Raw genomic sequence first — 17,346 nt, forward strand, 5'->3', positions numbered from 1 at the left:
TGAGCACAGCTGTGCGCAAAGCAGCACAGCAACAACTGGGACCGCAGGCACAGCGAGCACGCCGTGCCAGAATGCACGCACTGCTCAGCCACGGGTCCCTGACAGAGCACAACTGCTGCCGCTCAGATCTTCCTGCCCCAACGTGGAATGGAAGCTGCTGGAAGCCGGGAAGGAGCAGCGGACACCACCGTCGGGCAGAGGACCACGCAGGTATGGTTCCTGTGCCCACCCCGGCTCTCAGGAACGGGCTCCTCTTCCTCCTCCCATAGCAGACAAACCTACAGCTCCTCTTCCTCCTCCCACGGCACACAAACCAGCCCCTAAGCAGCCTGCAGGGAACCATCACCCCCTGCCCATAGGACGCGGCCCTTCCCTCGCTCACCCCACGCAGCTTCAGCTGATCCCAGCAGTGAGTGGTAGCACAGGTTGTGCAGTGTGCGTTGCACACGGGTGGGCTGTGTGGGGTCCTTACCTTGGAGAAGTCGCAGCCCCAGGAGGAGGGCAGCAGCACACACAGCTGTCCCCAGGGGCAGCACAGCACGCTCCTTTGCTGCACGCTCCCGTCCCAACGTTATGGAGTACGGCCCAGAGAAGTGCTACACACCGACCGACCCACCAAGGCACAGTGCGGCCCCACAGCACCAAACCCACCCTGAAAGCCCCGTGCCCAGAGCTCAGAGCCCACTGCCACGAACGGAGCAGCCCCGAGTCCTCCCGCTGTGCTCAGAGCCAAGAACTTGGCTCCCCACCCCCGGGCCTGCAGCCGGGACAGCAGCGAGCTGCAGGCGTGGGCTGGGGGTGCATGCAATGAGTGGACATGCAGCTGGAGATGGAGTGGGAGGGGCTGGGGTGCACCCGCGGCGATGCATGCGGCCGGGACGGAACACACAGACTGTCAAAAACGCACCACCTTTTTGGGTTTGGCTCCACGCTGCATGAGGAGGAAATAAAAGGGTGAGAGTTAGAGCTGCCTGCGTTGGGCAGCGGCGCTGAGGGCAGCTCTGCTCAGCCACCACCAGCTGATGGCACAGCGAGGTGTGCACGCCCCGGGCCGCAGAGCCACGCGTACCCAGCACAGTGCACTCAGATGGGTTTAAGCAAACGTACGGAGGTTTAACAGAGGGACGCAGGCAGTGCAGTGTGCTTTCAAGCCCTCAGGGTGCGTCGGTGCCACGGACTCAGCTTCCAGAGTGGGCAACGCAGCTCGGGGTCAGGGCGCGCTGAAGGAGCGCACCGCAGCAGCCCCCGGCACCGTGCCAGCAGGGACAGGGGTCCCAGCATCCCAGCACACACAGACCCGGGGTGCAGCCCCCCACACCCTCGCTCTCCAGGCCCCATAGCAGAGAACTGCAGGGATGGACGTTGTCATCAGGCAGTAACAAGTGCTCTCCTCTGCAGAGCAGCTCGAGGCGCTCCCATTAGGACGGAGCTAATTCCTTACGGGCAATTCTGGAACACCCGCAGCAAGGAGCAGGGCCGTGCTTCCTCCAGCAGAAGGAGGCAACCTGAACTGCTTTCCACCCCAACCAGAAACGGTGGCTGAAGCAGCACCGAGCTCTGCATTCAGGAACTGCCAGGACGGTGATCCAGGAGGGCTGGCAGCTCTTCCCCAGCAAATCCCACATCCTGCACCGTGCGGCCCCGACCCTGACACCACGAGGGAACTTCTCTCCTGCAGAGGAGTCCCCGAGTCCGCGGGGCTCCTGCACTGCACCTCTCTACAGGAACTCAGCGGGGATCCATTGCCAGAGCTCAAGAAGCATTGGGACAATGCTCTCAGGCACAGTGGTGCTGCCGGAGCCAGGAGCTGGACCGATGGTCCTTACGGGTCCCCCCAGCCCAGGATGCACAAACACAGACCACCCCTGGGGCACCGAGGCACTGCTCAGGGCAGCAGGGAGGTGCTGGGCAGGGCTTCGTGCCACTGGGAACCAGAGCTGCTGTGGGAAGTGGGGCACGAAGGGCGATGGGGTAAAGCAGCTGCGCTCCAGGAATGCCACTGAAAGCACCCAGTGTGAGCACTGCAAAGGACTTCAGCAACCATCGCTATCTCAGCACTTCGTGGACACTAAGACTGCTCCCTCTTCACAGACACTACCTCTGCCTACTATTACCAATGTCCTGGGATGGATGGAGGATGTCCCTCCCAGCGCTTCACAACTCCTCTTCTGCCACTGTTCTGGGCAGCGTGGCACTGCTCCCTCCCAACCCCACCCCCCCGTGCCACCACAGCCGTGTTAACCCCAGCACAATGAAACCAGGGACCGAGATAGCACACATCCTGGGTGGGGGACACAGAGGGGGTAGGGCTGCAGTGGCTGACCCCATGGGACGCAGAGAAGCTGCTGTCACACACCCCGAGGGGGATGCTCCTCCTGCAGGGCTGGCCGTTTCTGAGTCTGCTGCTCAAGGAGCACAGGCAGTGTGCGTGTGCTGCAGTGCTGAGCTCGGGCCAACGGGCGTAGTGCAGACAGCTGGGAAGCTGCTGCTCTGCCACTTACTGGTTTCTCATCATTAACCAGAAAATCACTTTTTCTGGAGCCGTGCCTCCCGGAGGCACGAGGAGAAGGGCACTTCACCACTGCCGTTCTCGCTACGGAGCACGGAGCTGAAAAGGGCCAAATAAGAGAGGCTGGAACAGCCCTGCCCTCCCAGCACACATCTCCGCGCGCTCCTCCTGCCAGGGCTGCAGTTCCCAGAGAGGCAATGGAAGCTACGGAAAAGTGAAAGCAGCGTGCAGGTCGTCCTCTCCCTCTGCCCCGTGCTGCAGAGCTCGCAGTGTGGGGTCAGCACTCACCAGTTTGCTGCCTTTAGTGGCGTCCATGGAATCTGCAAAGGGAAAGAGAAACCAAAGCATCAGGATCGGCCCAAGGGAGCTGGGCTGAGCTGTGGGCATGAGGAGCCACCGTGTGTTCGTGCCACGCTGAAGCAGAGAGCATGGAACCCTGCACAATCAAAGCAGAAATGGGGCTGCCATGGGGCACAGGCGCAGAGGAGCAGGGACTCCCACGAGAGCTGCAGATGCCATCTGGGGGAAAATACACCGTTCCCACACAGCTCAGGGAGCATCAGGTCCCACAGCACATCCTCTGGGGGGAGCACACAGCATCCCAGAGCAGCACATCAACCTCTGGGCTGCGGGATGAGCCCCACGGGAACGCTCCCCACGTCCAGCAGCACGCTCCCCACAGCTGCGAGCCAGGCCAGCAGCTCCTCCCAGCAGAGCAACACAGCCACAACCAATTCCTACAGACAGATTCCTACCCCTGGAGCTGGTAAGTGTGGTGCCAGGAAGAGTGAAAAGATGGTACGGGTGTTAACACATCCATTTTCCGCCACTGGGCACGTCCAGTAACAGCTCCACACCGCACTGCGGCGCCCGGGTTCAACGTTAGCAGCAATTTATGCTCAGAAAGAGGGGGGAGTGGGGGGTCACCGTCCTGGGAAGAGCCCCAGGACTGCGGAGATGTGGCACTGGGGGACGTGCTCAGTGGGCACTGCAGGGTGGGGATCTTGGAGGGCTTCTCCAGCACTAACGGTTCTGTGATGCAGATGAATGGTGGTTAAGCAAAAGGAAATCCCAGTTTCCATTGCCATGAGAGGGGAAGAAAAAGGAAGCGGCACCACTCGGACTCGGTACACATCTAACTGACACCCACAGGCAGAACCTCGCAGCTCAGCAGGTGCTGTCCAGGATGGGAAACCCTCAGAGCTCTCTTCCAGGATCCCGAAATGCAGCACCAAACGATGGCTCAACAAAAACAGAGGCTCAGAGGGAGGGAAGTGGACCCAGAGGGAAAAGCAGCAGACCCTGAGGCACCAGCACTGCACTGCCAGGGGGAGGCAGGCTCAAGGGAGCGCAGCACACGGAGCTCCCCACCCCATCCCCGGGCTCAGCGAGGCCAGGACGCACCGTACCTCGCTTGGGGACCTTCAGCGCGGCCGACTCCGGGGTCTCCGGGGACGTCGTGTCAGCTCCATCTTCAAAAACCTGGATCTGGAAAAGGGTTAACAGCCATCAGAGCCAAAACCGAGGCATGGAGCTGCTCAGGGAACGGGCGCAGGGGATGAGCAGCAGGGACAACCCCAGCACCAGCAGCACACCTTCCCCTGCACGCAGGAAGGCGGTCGCACACAGGAGGGTGGAAAGGACAATGCAGGGAACCATGAGCTGTCAGCATCAGCTCTGCACAAGGGAGGACCACAGAACGGCATAGGTTGGAGGGACCTTAGAGAGCACCCCGCCGTGGCTGGGCTGCCAACCAGCAGCTCAGGCTGCCCAGGATCACGCCCAACCAGGCCTGGAACACGTTTGGACACGGGGCAGACACAGTCTCTCTGAGCAGCTCGTGCCAGCACTGAGAGCAGAGCAGCCCAGCAGCCACGCTGAGGTGCAAGGACAGAAGGAGGTGGCAGGGAGAAGTGGCACAGTCCCACCAAGCCACGCCAGCAGGGGTGGGGGCTGCTGAAGTGCCACTGAGGTCATCTGTCTGTACTTGAGCAAGGCACAGTCCCACAGGGCATCCTCCCCACGGGAAGATTCAGACTCGCCAGGAGGACCGCTTGATGGGGGACACTGCCACGAGCGGTGGCCAGGGGCTCAAGGTGCCAGCGGAGTCCCTCAGGGGTCAGCACTGGGAACAGTGCTTTCCAGTACCTTCACTGTGACACTGAGAGTGGGATCCAGGGCACCCCCAGCAGTCTGTGGGTGAACCAAGTGTGGGGCACAGCTGGAAGGGAGAGCTGAGAGCGGCCTTCAATACCCAAATGGGCCGTGAGAAGGAAGGAGGCAGACTTGGGAGCAGGGACTGCGGGATAGGACAGCAGGAAACGGTGTCCAACTGGAACAGATTCAGACCAGGTGTAAGGAAACAGCGTTTCACACTGCGGTGGAGAGCACAGATCTCCCAGAGGCGGTGGTGTCGCATCCCTGCAGACCCCTGACGCTGGGGGATGGGGCTCTGTGCACTGATGGAGCCATAGGTGCCCCTCATCGCAGGGATCGGGACCTGACGGCCTCCGGGTCCCTTCCAACTCAAAGCACTGTGCACGTGCTGGGAGTGAAGGCCGGGCATCTCCTCCCCCAGCACACAGCTCGGCCGTGATGGAGCGTACCTGCGACTGCCGCACGAAGATGCCGTGGTTCTCCTCGCAGGTGAAGTACTTCCTGCCCTGCACGGTGCCGTCGTTCTTGCCCTTGGCTTCGTCCAGGATGACCCCGACCCATTTGCCCGTGGCAAACAGGGTGGCCCCGACGTAGGCCACAGTGCCACGGTGCCCCTTCCCGATGACCTCCACCCTGGAGCCCACCTTCAGGGGCTTGCTGCTCGCTTCCGTGCTCATCCTGGGGCCGGCGCTGGATGCCTGAGGGCAGAGGGAAACCACAGCATGTTACACACAGGTGATGGAAAGGGGGAGGGCTGTGGGCGCTGCCCCGCTCCCTGCACAGCATGGTGGTCCCACGAGCTGCTGGGATGTCGTTCCTTGTACTGCAGCTGCCCCTACAGGAACAGGAGCATTGCCTGGGCAGGCATAGCAGGACACAGCACAGCGCTCAGCCCTGGGGAGGCACGGTGGGACACAGCAGCAGACATCACTGCAAGCCTCACTGCCTCGTTACCCAGGTTATTAACACCGCTGAGCGGCCCCGTCAGAGCACGGAGGAGGTGACGGGTTAGGAGTGCAGTCTGAGCACTCGAGACCCTCAGTGTCACTTATATTCACCAACGTGGTGCAGTGGAGGGAAGGACGTGCACTGGGGGCTCCCCTGCTCCTCTTAACAGCATGGAAATCCTCGCAGGCTGAGCAAGAGCTGCCACCTCAGGTAGTGCTCCCCTCCAAACATCCACGTCCACAGCTTCCAGCAGCTTCCTTCATGAATGAGGCGCAGCACTGCACCACTGCCACGCAGGGAAGGCCACAAACCACCCTACAAACGTGGGGTGGGGTGGGAGAGCCGCCCTACAAACCACACATCCCCTTGGGAAGGGCAGCTCTCCCACCCCACCCCACTTTAACCAAGGTGCAGCTCAGACGTGAGGAAGAAATCCTTCTCGGTGATGCCCCAGCACAGCCCAGAGCTGCGGGTGCCCCATTCCTGGTGGTGCCCAAGCCCACAGATGGGCTCTGAGCCATGGGGGCACCCATCCCACGGTAGGGATGGGGCTGTGGGGCCCCTCCAACCCAACCCAGCCCAGCCCAGCCCAATTCAACCACGGTTCTATGCTTCTCTGATTCTCAATGTCCCTTCCAACCCAATCGTGCCATGGTTTTCTGATCCCCAGAGATCAGACCCTCAGAGCTACGGTGCTGAGTGGTGCAGAGCAGCAGCTGGGATGGCAATAGCCCCCTCACAGCTCCTCTGTGTCCCTGGTGCCTCCCCACAACAGCTCAGCCCCGATCTGGGCAGAGCCCTGCCCCACAGCCCAGCTGCGCCGGGAGGGGGCACAGCCTCAGCACAGAGTGATGTGGGGTGCAGGGTCTCCTTCCTGGAGATACCCAAACCCACCCGCACACTGTGTGTGCAGCTGCTGTGGGGGTGGGACTGGGGAGTGCTCCAGAGGTCTCCCACAGCTCCTACAGCTGTGACTGCAGAGGAGGGGGACCATGGGGTTGAGGCAGCTCCAGCAGCAGAGCGATGTGGCACAACGTGGGAACCCCCTCTCCATTTTTACTCCGTTCAAAGGACCGCACGCATTTACAAACCGTCCCCTCGGTTTTAACAGGCATTCATTAGCAGCCCCTGAAGAACAGACGTCACACCAAGGGACTCAGTGTGAGCCATGTGTGTGCTCCGGGTCAGCTCCAGCGCTGGGCTCCCAGCACAGCCGACACAACAACAGCTCATGGCACAGCGTGGCACGTCGCGCCCTCCAGCACAGCCCCAAGCACCCACAGTGCTCAAGAGGCCATGAACACCCCCAGAGGAAGAGAGCTCAGCCCTCCAGCAGCACATCCCGGGGCTCTGCTCCTCACGCTGAGGCTTTTCCCCTCGTGTCTGCAGCACTCACGTGGCCCCGCAGTGCTGACGCTGCCGACTGCGCCTCAAAGCATCACAGAGCTGAAGGTCCAGCACAGCCAGGACACGGAGGCTGTGCTCCCACCGTGAGGCACAGCCGGGGGTTAAAGCACTCTCAGCCTCAAAGCAACGCAGGACCTGGGGTGCTCAGCACGGGGCCGGCATGCAGATAACCACACTAACTGGGACACAGCAGCACAGGCCGTGCTGGGGGAAGGCCCCGCCGCCAGGCCCAGCCCAGGGCCGCACTGCCCGTGCCAGGCTCAGCACCTCAGCACGGGGGGGTGGGCACAGGGGGGAGGGAAACAAGGCGGGATCGCTGTGCTGGGTGACGCTGCCACGCGGAGCTCTATCCTGAATCATGAGCAGCACGGGAGGAGGCACAGAAACCCAAAGGATGCAGCGATCCGCACCGGCCCAACGCATCCTCGGGGACACCGCGGGGACACAGTGCTCCGTGGGCAGGAAAGCACGGGCAGCGCGGCCCACGCCGCAGCACAGCAATGCACGCCTCCCCCCCACTGCGGCGCGGCGGGCCCTAAGTTCCCTCCCCCAACTTACCCGGCCGTGCGGCTGCCTCCTGCTCTGGGCCATGCCGCCGCCGCCGCCCTTTATTCTGCCGCTGTATTATCTGGGAAGAGGCGTGCACGGCACGGCACGGCACGGCACGGCACGGCGCGGCGCGGCGCGGCCCTTCACGCCGCAGCCGATCCCATCGGGGCTCAGTGCGCTGCGCTCCGACGCGGGGCCGCAGGAATCCGGCACAGCCGACGGAGCTGCACCGCCGCGCTCCCACCGCCGCCGCACCGCAGCACCGCCGCACCGCAGCACGCTGGGTCCTAACGCTGCCGCCGCCGCCGCCGCCGCACGGGGCCGCCCCGCAGCACACGCGCCCGTCCCGTCCCGTCCCGCTCCTCAGTCCGAACGCGCGGGGTCGGGGCTCCGATGTACCGCGGCTCCGATGTACCGCGGCCGCTCGGGCAAAGCGCACCGATGGAGGCGGGGGTTGCAGGGGACGCCCCGCGCTGCAGCGGGGGGGCTCGGGTTGCACGTCGGAACCATCTCTCCGCCCGCGGAGCAGTCGGGCACGGACGGCCCCGGGGGCGGTCAGGACCGCGGAGGTGCAGCACTGCGGGTGGGGTCTTCTCCAGCCCTCACAGCGCCGTCCTACAGCTCTAAGTGACCCACACCACGCGCAGCTCCCCACGGCCACGGGACACTGCCACACAAGGGAACCAGAACCTGGCAGCCCCTTCCCAATGCCCGCGCGGTGCACACGCCTGAGCTGAGCGTGCTCCTCCTGAAGGCACTACCTCCACACACACACAGAAATGCACCCCAGGAAACTCCTGGGAAAGTCACAAAGACCCAACAGCATCTCCTTGCCCCCTCGGCTCCATCGGCTCCAGGCAAGAACAGGGCAAGAATCAGCACTGCCCAGTGAATGCAGCCCCTGCCAGGACCCAGCAGCGAAACGCCACTGAACCATCCTCATCCCCACAGATGGGGGGTGGGGGGACCCCAGGGCCTTCCCCACCCAAGGTCCCTGTGACACCAAGGGCAGCGCTCAGGGCTGAGGACCGCTGCTCTGCCACACTCATACCTCCAACATCCACAGGGGAAGCACAGAAAAGCAGCAGCCTTCAAAAACAGGGCCGCGAGTACACACAGTGCACAGTGCTCGCTGCACACAGCACAAGGACGGCGCCTTCGTGGGGTGGGGGGCTGCTTCACCGAATGGGCAGCAGCACCACTCTCCACTCTCTGCTCTCATTCACGATGAGGACTTTGGATGAGGACTGAGCTTCGGTCAGAAGCCGACGTCAGGCAGCGCTTTTATTCGCCCACCATGGCTTCGTTACACGAGCACACGTAACGCTCTCCAGAAGCAACAGATGATGCACACAAGAGGAGTGCCCGTGGGATGAAGCACATCTGGAGTTCCACCTCTGCAGAGCCCAGCCCTGCGAGGGAGCGCCCCACGTCCCGACCCACCCTAAGCTCTGCTGTCCACGTGGGGCTGCAGCCCCGGGGTCACCCCCGTACATCCCCACTGCGCCCTCATGGGGCATTTATGGGGCAGCAGACACGTACCCAGCGCTGAGAGCCGGCTCAGACCGCGCTGCGCCTCCGGGGGAGCGTGTCAGCACCCGCACAGAGCCGGGCCAGCCCGGGGCATGCTTCACAACACAGCGTCCTCCTTGCTGCGCTGCTGGCAGCCTTCATCCACCTGCAAAAGAGGGAGGAGTGTCTCAGGAGCTCCGTGTTACAGGGGCTGCCCCCCAGGGTCCCTGCTGGGTTGGGGGGGGGGGGGCCTGGCCCCGCAGGATGGGCGCATTTGTGCCCCGGGACCGATGCAGGACCCAGAGGTGCTCTGCTCTGCAGCTCCTGCCCCAGCACTGCTGGCAGAGTGACAGCCGTGCTTCTCTGCCCCCTACAGCCACAGTAACACAGAAAATCTGCCGGGACGCTGAATGCCTTCATTCATGTCCTCATTGGCAGCAGCGTCCCGCAGGGGGAGGCAGCAGGAAGAGGATTCTGGACCCCCCACCCACCAAAAACCGAGCCAGCAGAGGTGGGGCACGGTGCAGCTCCCAGCACGGCCCGGCTGAACGTGGCCCCCCACCCCCACCCCCGGGCACTAGGACCCCGCAGGCAGCGCCGCGAGCCTGCGCCGTGCACGGCTGCAGCACCGCAACAAAGCCGGCGGGCACAGCGGGCGCGCAGCGCTCTGCACCGCACGCAGGAGGCTTTGCTCCGGCTCAGAGCAAACCAGCGGCACCGGCAGCCATGTGCCGGCAGCGCCCCGCGGGGCACCCGCAGCGGCAGCAGAGGACGGCGCAGCCCCGCGGGGCGGGCGGGGGCAGGTCAGTGCGCGGTGCTCACCCCCATCCCCTCCCCCATCCGCTGCCGGAGGTCCACTGCTGTTAATTGCTTCTGTTCCGCGCTGCGTGGGCACGGCACAGCCTGCCGAGGGAGAGCGCAGCGTCCGGGCCTGCAGCTCTCGGAAGCTCCCTTCTACTTTGGGCAGCGGGAACAGAGAATAAACAGCTGACAGCCTCCCTCCGCCGCCCCCCGTGGTCCCAGGGGAATTCCTGAGCACCTCGCATGCATTTGGCAGGGATCCCTGGCAAGTGGGTCACAGCCTCGGGTCGGACAGCACAGAGAGCAGAGGGGGAGAAATCTATGCAAGGTCACGCGGAAAGACCTTGGCAGCATCTTAAAGCAAGGAAAACACAGCAGGGCGTCCTGCGTGACGGGCAGCCCTCCCTGCTGGAGGGCACCGAACCGCACCGGGGGCTCAGAGGGACCCAGCCCCGCAGCGGCCGCACACACACAGCGTCCACGCGGGTGTGGGTACTGCCAGGAAAGAAGGAGACCCCGCACCCCCATCGCTCTGTGCCGGGGCCGTGCCCCCTCCCAGTGCCGCTCACACCCCCTCCCCTTCCCTCGTGCAGGTGCACAGCCCCGGGGCTCTCCGTCCGACCCCATCGGGCGGTGCTCCGGGCCCCCATCAGCTCCGCGGGGCTCTCCCGGCGGTTCCCGGTGCGCCCTGAACTGGGCAGCCCCGCACTGGGTGCTCCAGCTGCGGTCTCCCCGGGGCGGGGCGGAGGGGCCGAGCAGCTCCCAGCGCTGCCGGCCGCGCTCGGGGATGAGCGGATCCCTCCGCAGGGAACCGCGCTCCTTCTGTGCCGCCCGGGCCCCGCTGCGGTCGCCAGCTCCCGCAGGTCCTCAGCGCTCAGAGCGGCTCAGCCCCAACCTGCGGCCCTTCCCCCCCCTTCCCCCGCCTGCGGGGCCGTGCGGTTGAACCGCACCGGGTTCCGGGCCGCCCCGCGGCGCTGGATGGCAGCGCGGCCTTCCCGGCTGGCAGCCGCTCCTCCCCGGGCTCAGCCGACGTCAGATCATCGCTGAGTGACGGAGCGGCCGCCCCCGGAGCGCCCCGCGGCCCGGAGCCCAATGACGGAGCCGTTCCCCCCCCGCCCGTACCTCAGCGCCGCCGCCCCGCGCCGCGCCCGGCCCCGCTCTGGAGGCCGCCGGCCGCCGCCCGCCCGCGAAGCCCCCGCTGAGGCCCTCTCGGGCTGCCCCGTGCCGCGCCTGACGTCCGGCCCAGTCCGGCAGCGCGGCCACGCGTACGGAGCGACCGTGGGCAGCCCGGGATTGGGTTGGGGAGGGAAGGGGGGGGGGGAGGGCGGAAGGGACCTGGCAGCTGTGCGCAGGCGCAGTGAGCGGCGTGACGCCGCCGGGCGGGGGGTGCCCTACGGCGGGGCAGGGGAGGGCAGGGCAGGGCAGGGCAGGGCAGGGCAGGGGAGGGGAGGGGAGGGGAGGGGAGGGGAGGGGAGGGGAGGGGAGGGGAGGGGAGGGGAGGGGAGGGGAGGGGAGGGGAGGGGAGGGGAGGGGAGGGGAGGGGCAGGGTGCGGCCGGTGGGGCGCTCCCCGGGAGCGGGTGGTGGGGCGTGGTCGGGCTCGGGGTTCTGCCCCCACGGGGGTGGGGCCGGGCGGGAGGAGGAAGCGGGAAAGCGGGACGGGACGGGCGCAGCCGGTAAGTGACCGCCTCGCCCCGCAGCACCGTGTGGGCTCCGCCAGGGGCCGGTCCCGCACACGCCCATCCGATGGTCTGCCCGCGAAGGGCTCCGTGGGGCACAGCCGTCGGGCCCGGCGTCACTCGCCCGTCCCGGAGCTGCCGGGACGGCCGCGGAGTCGTTGGGGTTGGGAAAGAGATCACCGCACCCAACTGAAAACAGTCCCCGCCGCTGATCGGCCCCGACGAGGAGGGGGTGTGCACGGCAGCGCCGTGCCCTGGGACTCGCGGCTCTCCGTGTGCAGCCGCCGTGCGGAACTGCTCCGGGAGGTGCACAGGGGCGGCTCCGGAGGATCCTCCCGGATCGCGGTACCGCGGAGCGCTGCAGGCAGCACGCAGCGGGAGGGAGTGCTCTTACATGGTTTCACAGGAGCACCTGAGTGCACCCAAACGAGCCCCGGCCCTCAGCCACGCGTTTCCCCGCAGCAGCCGATGCCCCGGAGGAAGGCGGTGCCGGCGCTGGGCAGCCTCTGCCTGCAGAGCTTGGTGCAGCACATGCAGAGCTTGTGGGTGAAGGACTACAGCGACAACTACCTGGACGAGTACAGCTTCCGCTTCGTCATGGGCCCCTTCAATGACCTGGGTGAGCCATGGGGGGAGGAGGAGGAGGAGGAGGAGGAAGGGCAGCAGTGCCGCTCGCTGACCTGTGTCCCCGCAGCTGGCAGCCTGGTGCAGGACCTCATCCGGCTGCTGGGCGAGAGCCGCCGCCTGTCGCGTGCCGCGCTGCACCTCCTGCTGCTGCCACACCTGCAGGAGCTGAGCCTGAGGCCCTGCCCCAGCCTGGTCAGCAACGCCATCGGGCAGCTCATCACCGTGCGCTGCAAGGTGAGTGGGGCTGGGCTGCATGGGGCAGCTGTGGGGCTGTGGCCGTGGGCAGGGGGTGCAGTGGGGCCGGGGCTGAGCGCAGGGGTCGGTGACTGCTGTGGGGCATCAGGGAGGGGGCGAGGGGGAGCGGTGTTTCCCTCGCAGCGCTGCTTGGGCACGGGGCCGTGTGCTGCAGTGGGGACGTGGGCTGGGTGCCGCGGTCTCCGTGGGTCAGCCGTGGGTCTCGGGGAGCAGTGGGTCACCCCAGGCCCTGCCATCACGGCTCTGTGTGTGCGTGCAGAGCCTGAGCGCGCTGGACCTGCACGGCTGCAGCCGGCTGTCGGCGGACGTGCTGGTGGACCTGGCAGAGGAGCTGCCCGGGCTGAGCCGCCTGGGGCTGGCGGAGACGCAGGCCAACGTGCAGGTGCTGGCGGCCGTGGGCTCCCACTGCCGCCGCCTGCGGGAGCTGGACGTGTCCCGCTGCAGGAAGGTGACGCCGCGCGCGCTGCGGCACTTGGCCTACGACCCGACGGAACGGACCTTCTGCTGCCCGACGCTGCGCGTCCTCCTGGCACACGGCGTGGAGCCGCATGGGGACGGCATGCCGTCGGCGCTGGCCTTCGTGCTGCTGGCCCTGCCGCGCCTGGAGGTGCTGGCGCACGGCGACGTGCCGGCCGCGCTCGGCCTCCTGCACTCGGGGCCGTCGGACGGCGCCGGAGACGCCGACGGTTTCCCGTCGCTGCGGGAGCTGCGGCGGCGGCGCGGGGACGCTCCGCTCACGCTGCCCCTGCGGCGCCTGGAGGAACTGCGGGAGCCCGAGCTGGCGGCCGCCCGCGCCGTCTGCCCCGACGTGGAGGAGGTGACCGTGTGCGTGGAGGACGGCGGCGCGGACGCGTGGGAAGCGCTGCCGCGCTGGGAGCGCCTGACCCGAGTGGAACTGTCGTGCGCGGGGCCGCGGGGCCGGGCGCTGGGCGACGTGCTGCCGCTGGTGCGCGGCGCGGGCTCGCGGCTGCAGGGCCTGGTGCTGCACGGCTTCCTGCTGGAGGACGAGCTCGCCCTGTGCGCGCTGCTCGGCCGCTGCCCCAACCTGAGCGACTTCTGCGCGGAGCTGCAGCCCCCGCCGTGCGTCCGCCCCGATCCGGAGCCGCCCGAGGAGCCGTCGCGCTGGGACACGGAGCTGCTGCCCCGCGGTGCGCTCCGCCTGCAGCGCTTCTCCCTGGCGCTGCCCGGCCCCGTCCCGGCTCCGCACGGGCTGCTGCTCCGCGCCACGTTGGCGTCGCTGCTGTGCCGCTGTCCCCGGCTGCGGAGCCTCAGCCTGCTCGGCATCGCCCTCCCGTTGGACTCCGTGTTCGAGACGGTGCTGGCGGCCCCGGGGCCGCCGCTGCGGGAGCTGGAGGAGCTCTCGCTGGTCGAGAGCCGCGTGTCCGAGCGCACCGTGCGGCTGCTGATGGCCTCCGACGGCCGCCTCCGCCGCCTCGACGTGTCCCGCTGCCGGGACGTGCACCGCCGCGACTACGACCGCTTCGTGCGGGCCGCCCGCGAGCAGCGCCTGGACCTGGACATCGCCTGGGAGTAATGCTCGCGCCTTTAATAAAGCACTTACACCGTCTCCGCCCCGAGTCCGATCGGGGAGGGGTCTCGGCCCCCGTCCCCCCCCCCCCCTCCCCGTCCTTAGGGCTCAGCGCTGCGGGCTCAGCCCCGTCAGCCGCTCCGACTCCTCCCAGAGCTTGCGGGCCAACCCGGCGTCGCGGGCGGCCGCCGAGGGCAGCGTGAGGCTGCAGTCGCTGCCGAAGTACTTCCCCGAGATGTCCGACACCTCCTCCGAGACGGCGCAGTAAATGGTGCTGACGGCGCCCCGCTCCGCCGACTGCCGGGGGGGGAGGGGGGGGAATAAGGACTGAGCGGGGTCCCCGCCGCCCCCCGCCCGCCCCACGGCCCCGGAGGCGGCCGCGCTCACCTTAATGAAGGGGCGGATGAGGAGGAAGAGGCCGCGCAACGACCAACTGAGGTTGCGCATGATGCCGGTGCTCACCACGCCGGGGTTCACGCTGTTGGCGGTCACCCCTGGCCCGGCGGCACCGTCACTGTCTGTCCCGCAGCGGGCGGCCCTCCCCGTGCCGAGCCGGGTCCCGCAGGCGAAGGCAGCAGGACGGCCCCGCACCCGGCCAGGGCAGCAGGAAGGGCCCCGACCCCCCCCAGAGTGCTCCTGCGGGGATGCAGCCGCCCCTGAGCACACAGCATGGCACATGGCATGGCATGGCATGGCACGGCACAACAAGGCATAGCACATTGCAGCATGGCCTGGCACAGTACAGCATGGCATGGCATGTGGCATGGCACAGTACAATGGCATGGCACACTGCAGCACAGCATGGCATGGCACAGCGTGGCAGGACAAGGACAGCACAGCACGGCATGGCACAGCGTGGCAGGACAAGGCCCAGCACAGCACGGCATGGCACAGCGTGGCAGGACAAGGACAGCACAGCACGGCATGGCACAGCGTGGCAGGACAAGGCCCAGCACAGCACGGCATGGCACACTGCATCACCCACCCGTGCCCTGCAGGCGCCGTGCCAGCTCGGTGCTGAAGAGCACGTTCATCAGCTTGGTGCTGTTGTAGATGGGATCGAAGCCAGAGGGCCGTGCCTGCCCGGTGAGGTAACGGGTGTCAGCGGTGCCCGCGCTGTGCCGGAAGGACGAGACGGTGACAACACGAGCGGGCGCCGACGCCTTCATCAGATCTGCATGGGGCAGGGGATGAGCGGGGGGACCTGGGAGCCCCCGGCTCACCCCGCAGCCCCCGGCTCACCCAGCAGCAGGTTGGTGAGCAGGAACGGGCCCAGGTAGTTGGTGGCGAAGGTGCGCTCCAGCCCGTCGGGCGTGATGGCGAAGGGCAGCCCTGCAAGAGGCGCTCAGTGCGCGGGGCCGCAGTGCGGCGGCGGTGGCGGTGGATGCGGGACGTACCGGTGAGGCCGGCGTTGTTGACCAGCACGTCCAGACGCTGCTCCTCCCGCAGCACGTCCGCGGCGAAGGCGCGCACCGAGGCCAGCGAGGAGGTGTCCAGCAGGCGCAGCAGCACTTTGGGGTTGCCGGTGGCCGCCCGGATCTCCTGCACGGCCGCCAGGCCGCGCTGCCGGCTCCGGCACGCCAGGATGGTGCGGGCGTTCCTGCGGGCCAGGTCCATGGCCACGTGCTTTCCGATCCCTGCGATGTACAGAGCAGGTGCCCGCCTGGAGCCCATGGGGTCTGTGCCCCCCGGGTGGGGCGGTGCGGGGTGCTAGCGGGGTCCCTGTGCTGGCACTGCCAGGAGCTGAACCGAGGGCAGCACGGCCCAGGAGCTGGAGGTGTCAGGTGAGGCAGCGCGGTGCTGTGTGGGGACGGGGTCAGGACGGGGTCGGAGCTGCCGTGGGCTGTGGGAAGGAGCTGGGTGGGCAGCTCGTGCCTGGAGTGCAAGGTCAGGGCAATGCCCCAGAGCCCACGCAGAAGCACGGGGCTGTTGTGGCTGTGGGGATGTGATGGGCCCCACAACACGTGCGGCCACTCTGACCCCGAGCACAAAGCGGTGACACATGCACCAGGGGACCCCGACATGAAAGACACGGGTGGGAGCAGCAAGCCCGCTCCCCCCCAAGCTGAGGGTACAGCTCAGGGCTGCAGCAGTGCCAGGGCCGCTGGAGGCATGGCCGTGGGGACAGTGACCTTGGATGTCGGTCATGAACCTGGCGGGGGCAGAGTCCGAGCGTGGGGCTGCTGCTAGGGTTACCCAGCACACTGCTCTGGTGAGCACCACTCCTTGAGCGTACAGGCAGCGGTGAGCAGAACGGGCAGCACGACACGCACGGCCCGGGGGCCATCGGTGCAGAGCAGCAAGCACAACACGCACGGCCCAGGGGCTGTCGGTGCCTCTGGAGCAGAGCCAGTGGCAGCAGAACAGGAACCCACAGCCCTGCGAGCCGCCCCACGGCCCCACGCCGTCTCATGCATCACCCGCATCCTGCATCTGCCCGCCCGCCCCACGGCGCAGCACCCCATGCCCCGGGGTCCCACGCAGCCCTGCAGCCCTCGGCTGCCACCGATGCCCTCTCACCGCTGTTGGCTCCGGTGACGATGACTGTCTTGCCGGTCAGGTCAGTGGGACATTTGCGTGGGTCCCAGGCACACCTCCTCCGGGCCCAGAGGTGCATCCCCAGCAGCAATGCCAGCACAAACCAGAACGGATGGCTGCAGAAGCTTGGCAGCTCCATGGCTGTGGCAGCTGAGCAGCGAGGAGCGGCGGGGGACAGAGTCCAGCTGGGGACGTTGGCCCGGCCCTGTGGCTGTGGTATAGTGCAGTTCACTCCCGATCCCGCAGCAGCAGTGCCTGGCAGCTCCACCAGCTGCCGGAGCACAGTGGGGTCAGGCGGCGGCAGCTCGGCCCCGGGACACGTGCTGGAGTGGGGCTGCTCAGTCAGGAGAGCAGGCTGAGCAGGCTGCGCGTGCCTCGTCCCTGGTGGCACCCTGGGCTGCTCACCCCTGTGGCTGCAGCGTGCTGGAGAGGCTGTGCAGGGCGGCTCACTCCATTCCAGCCATGGCAGCTCCACCCTGGGGACGCACGCATGGCTCTTCCCATGGTTTCTTCTGCTCCTCCTCGAGAGGTATCCAGCCTCTACACTTTGTGCCCTGCACACGGCCAGCGCTGCCCCTCTTCCCCAGGTACATCCTCCATTTCCCCAGCGGTGATCTCCTGCCCCAGCAGCAGCACAGAGCACATCAGCAGCACGCAGCCAGCTGGGTAGAAGCTTACCAGCCCTGAGATGCAGCACTGCATCGCACAGCAGCAAGCAGCAAGCCCTGGTGGCACAGGAGCCCATATCCCATTGCGGTTGCGGCCTCAGCCAGCAGCACCGGGGTAGCAGATGAGCACCAAGAGATTGCTGTGAGCCCTAACAGGGCCCTGAGGGACA

General features: G+C 67.0%; 3 protein-coding genes across 6 annotated transcripts in view; 1 reads left to right on the forward strand and 2 right to left on the reverse strand.

Moving 5' to 3' along the window:
• Positions 1–11,089, reverse strand: part of DCTN1 (dynactin subunit 1) — a 32,618-nt gene extending 21,529 nt beyond the window's left edge. For 2 of the 4 annotated variants that reach the window (XM_065750238.1, XM_065750237.1), the window contains exons 1-5: positions 11,006–11,088; positions 9,113–9,248; positions 5,116–5,364; positions 3,919–3,997; positions 2,798–2,829 (exon numbers count right to left, since the gene is read on the reverse strand). In XM_065750238.1, the coding sequence (XP_065606310.1) occupies positions 2,798–2,829; positions 3,919–3,997; positions 5,116–5,343 (339 nt within the window). In that variant the 5' untranslated portion in view covers positions 5,344–5,364; positions 9,113–9,248; positions 11,006–11,088. Of the gene's footprint in view, positions 1–910; positions 932–2,797; positions 2,830–3,918; positions 3,998–5,115; positions 5,365–9,112; positions 9,249–11,005 lie in introns of those variants that run through there. The other 2 variants (XM_065750236.1, XM_065750239.1) reach the window with 2 other exon arrangements.
• Positions 11,090–11,975: 886 nt separating this feature from the next.
• On the forward strand, positions 11,976–14,053 carry LOC136057520 (uncharacterized). Its single transcript, XM_065750243.1, has 3 exons — positions 11,976–12,179; positions 12,255–12,421; positions 12,702–14,053. Exons 1-3 carry the CDS (start codon positions 12,029–12,031, stop codon positions 13,974–13,976), a joined length of 1,593 nt encoding a protein of 530 aa, XP_065606315.1. The 5' UTR covers positions 11,976–12,028; the 3' UTR covers positions 13,977–14,053.
• Positions 13,994–16,668, reverse strand: LOC136057522 (retinol dehydrogenase 12-like). The gene is made up of 6 exons (XM_065750245.1): positions 16,491–16,668; positions 15,368–15,607; positions 15,213–15,302; positions 14,956–15,144; positions 14,358–14,464; positions 13,994–14,267 (listed from the first exon to the last, which is right to left on the reverse strand). The coding sequence occupies exons 1-6, from the start codon at positions 16,645–16,647 to the stop codon at positions 14,079–14,081; spliced, it is 972 nt and encodes a 323-aa protein (XP_065606317.1). The 5' UTR covers positions 16,648–16,668; the 3' UTR covers positions 13,994–14,078.
• Positions 16,669–17,346: the final 678 nt, after the last annotated feature.

This window comes from Cyrtonyx montezumae, unplaced genomic scaffold (genome assembly GCF_038088225.1).
Source record: "Cyrtonyx montezumae isolate F1298 unplaced genomic scaffold, pur_monq_1.0 scaffold_69, whole genome shotgun sequence".
Classification (NCBI taxonomy): Eukaryota; Metazoa; Chordata; class Aves; order Galliformes; family Odontophoridae; genus Cyrtonyx; species Cyrtonyx montezumae.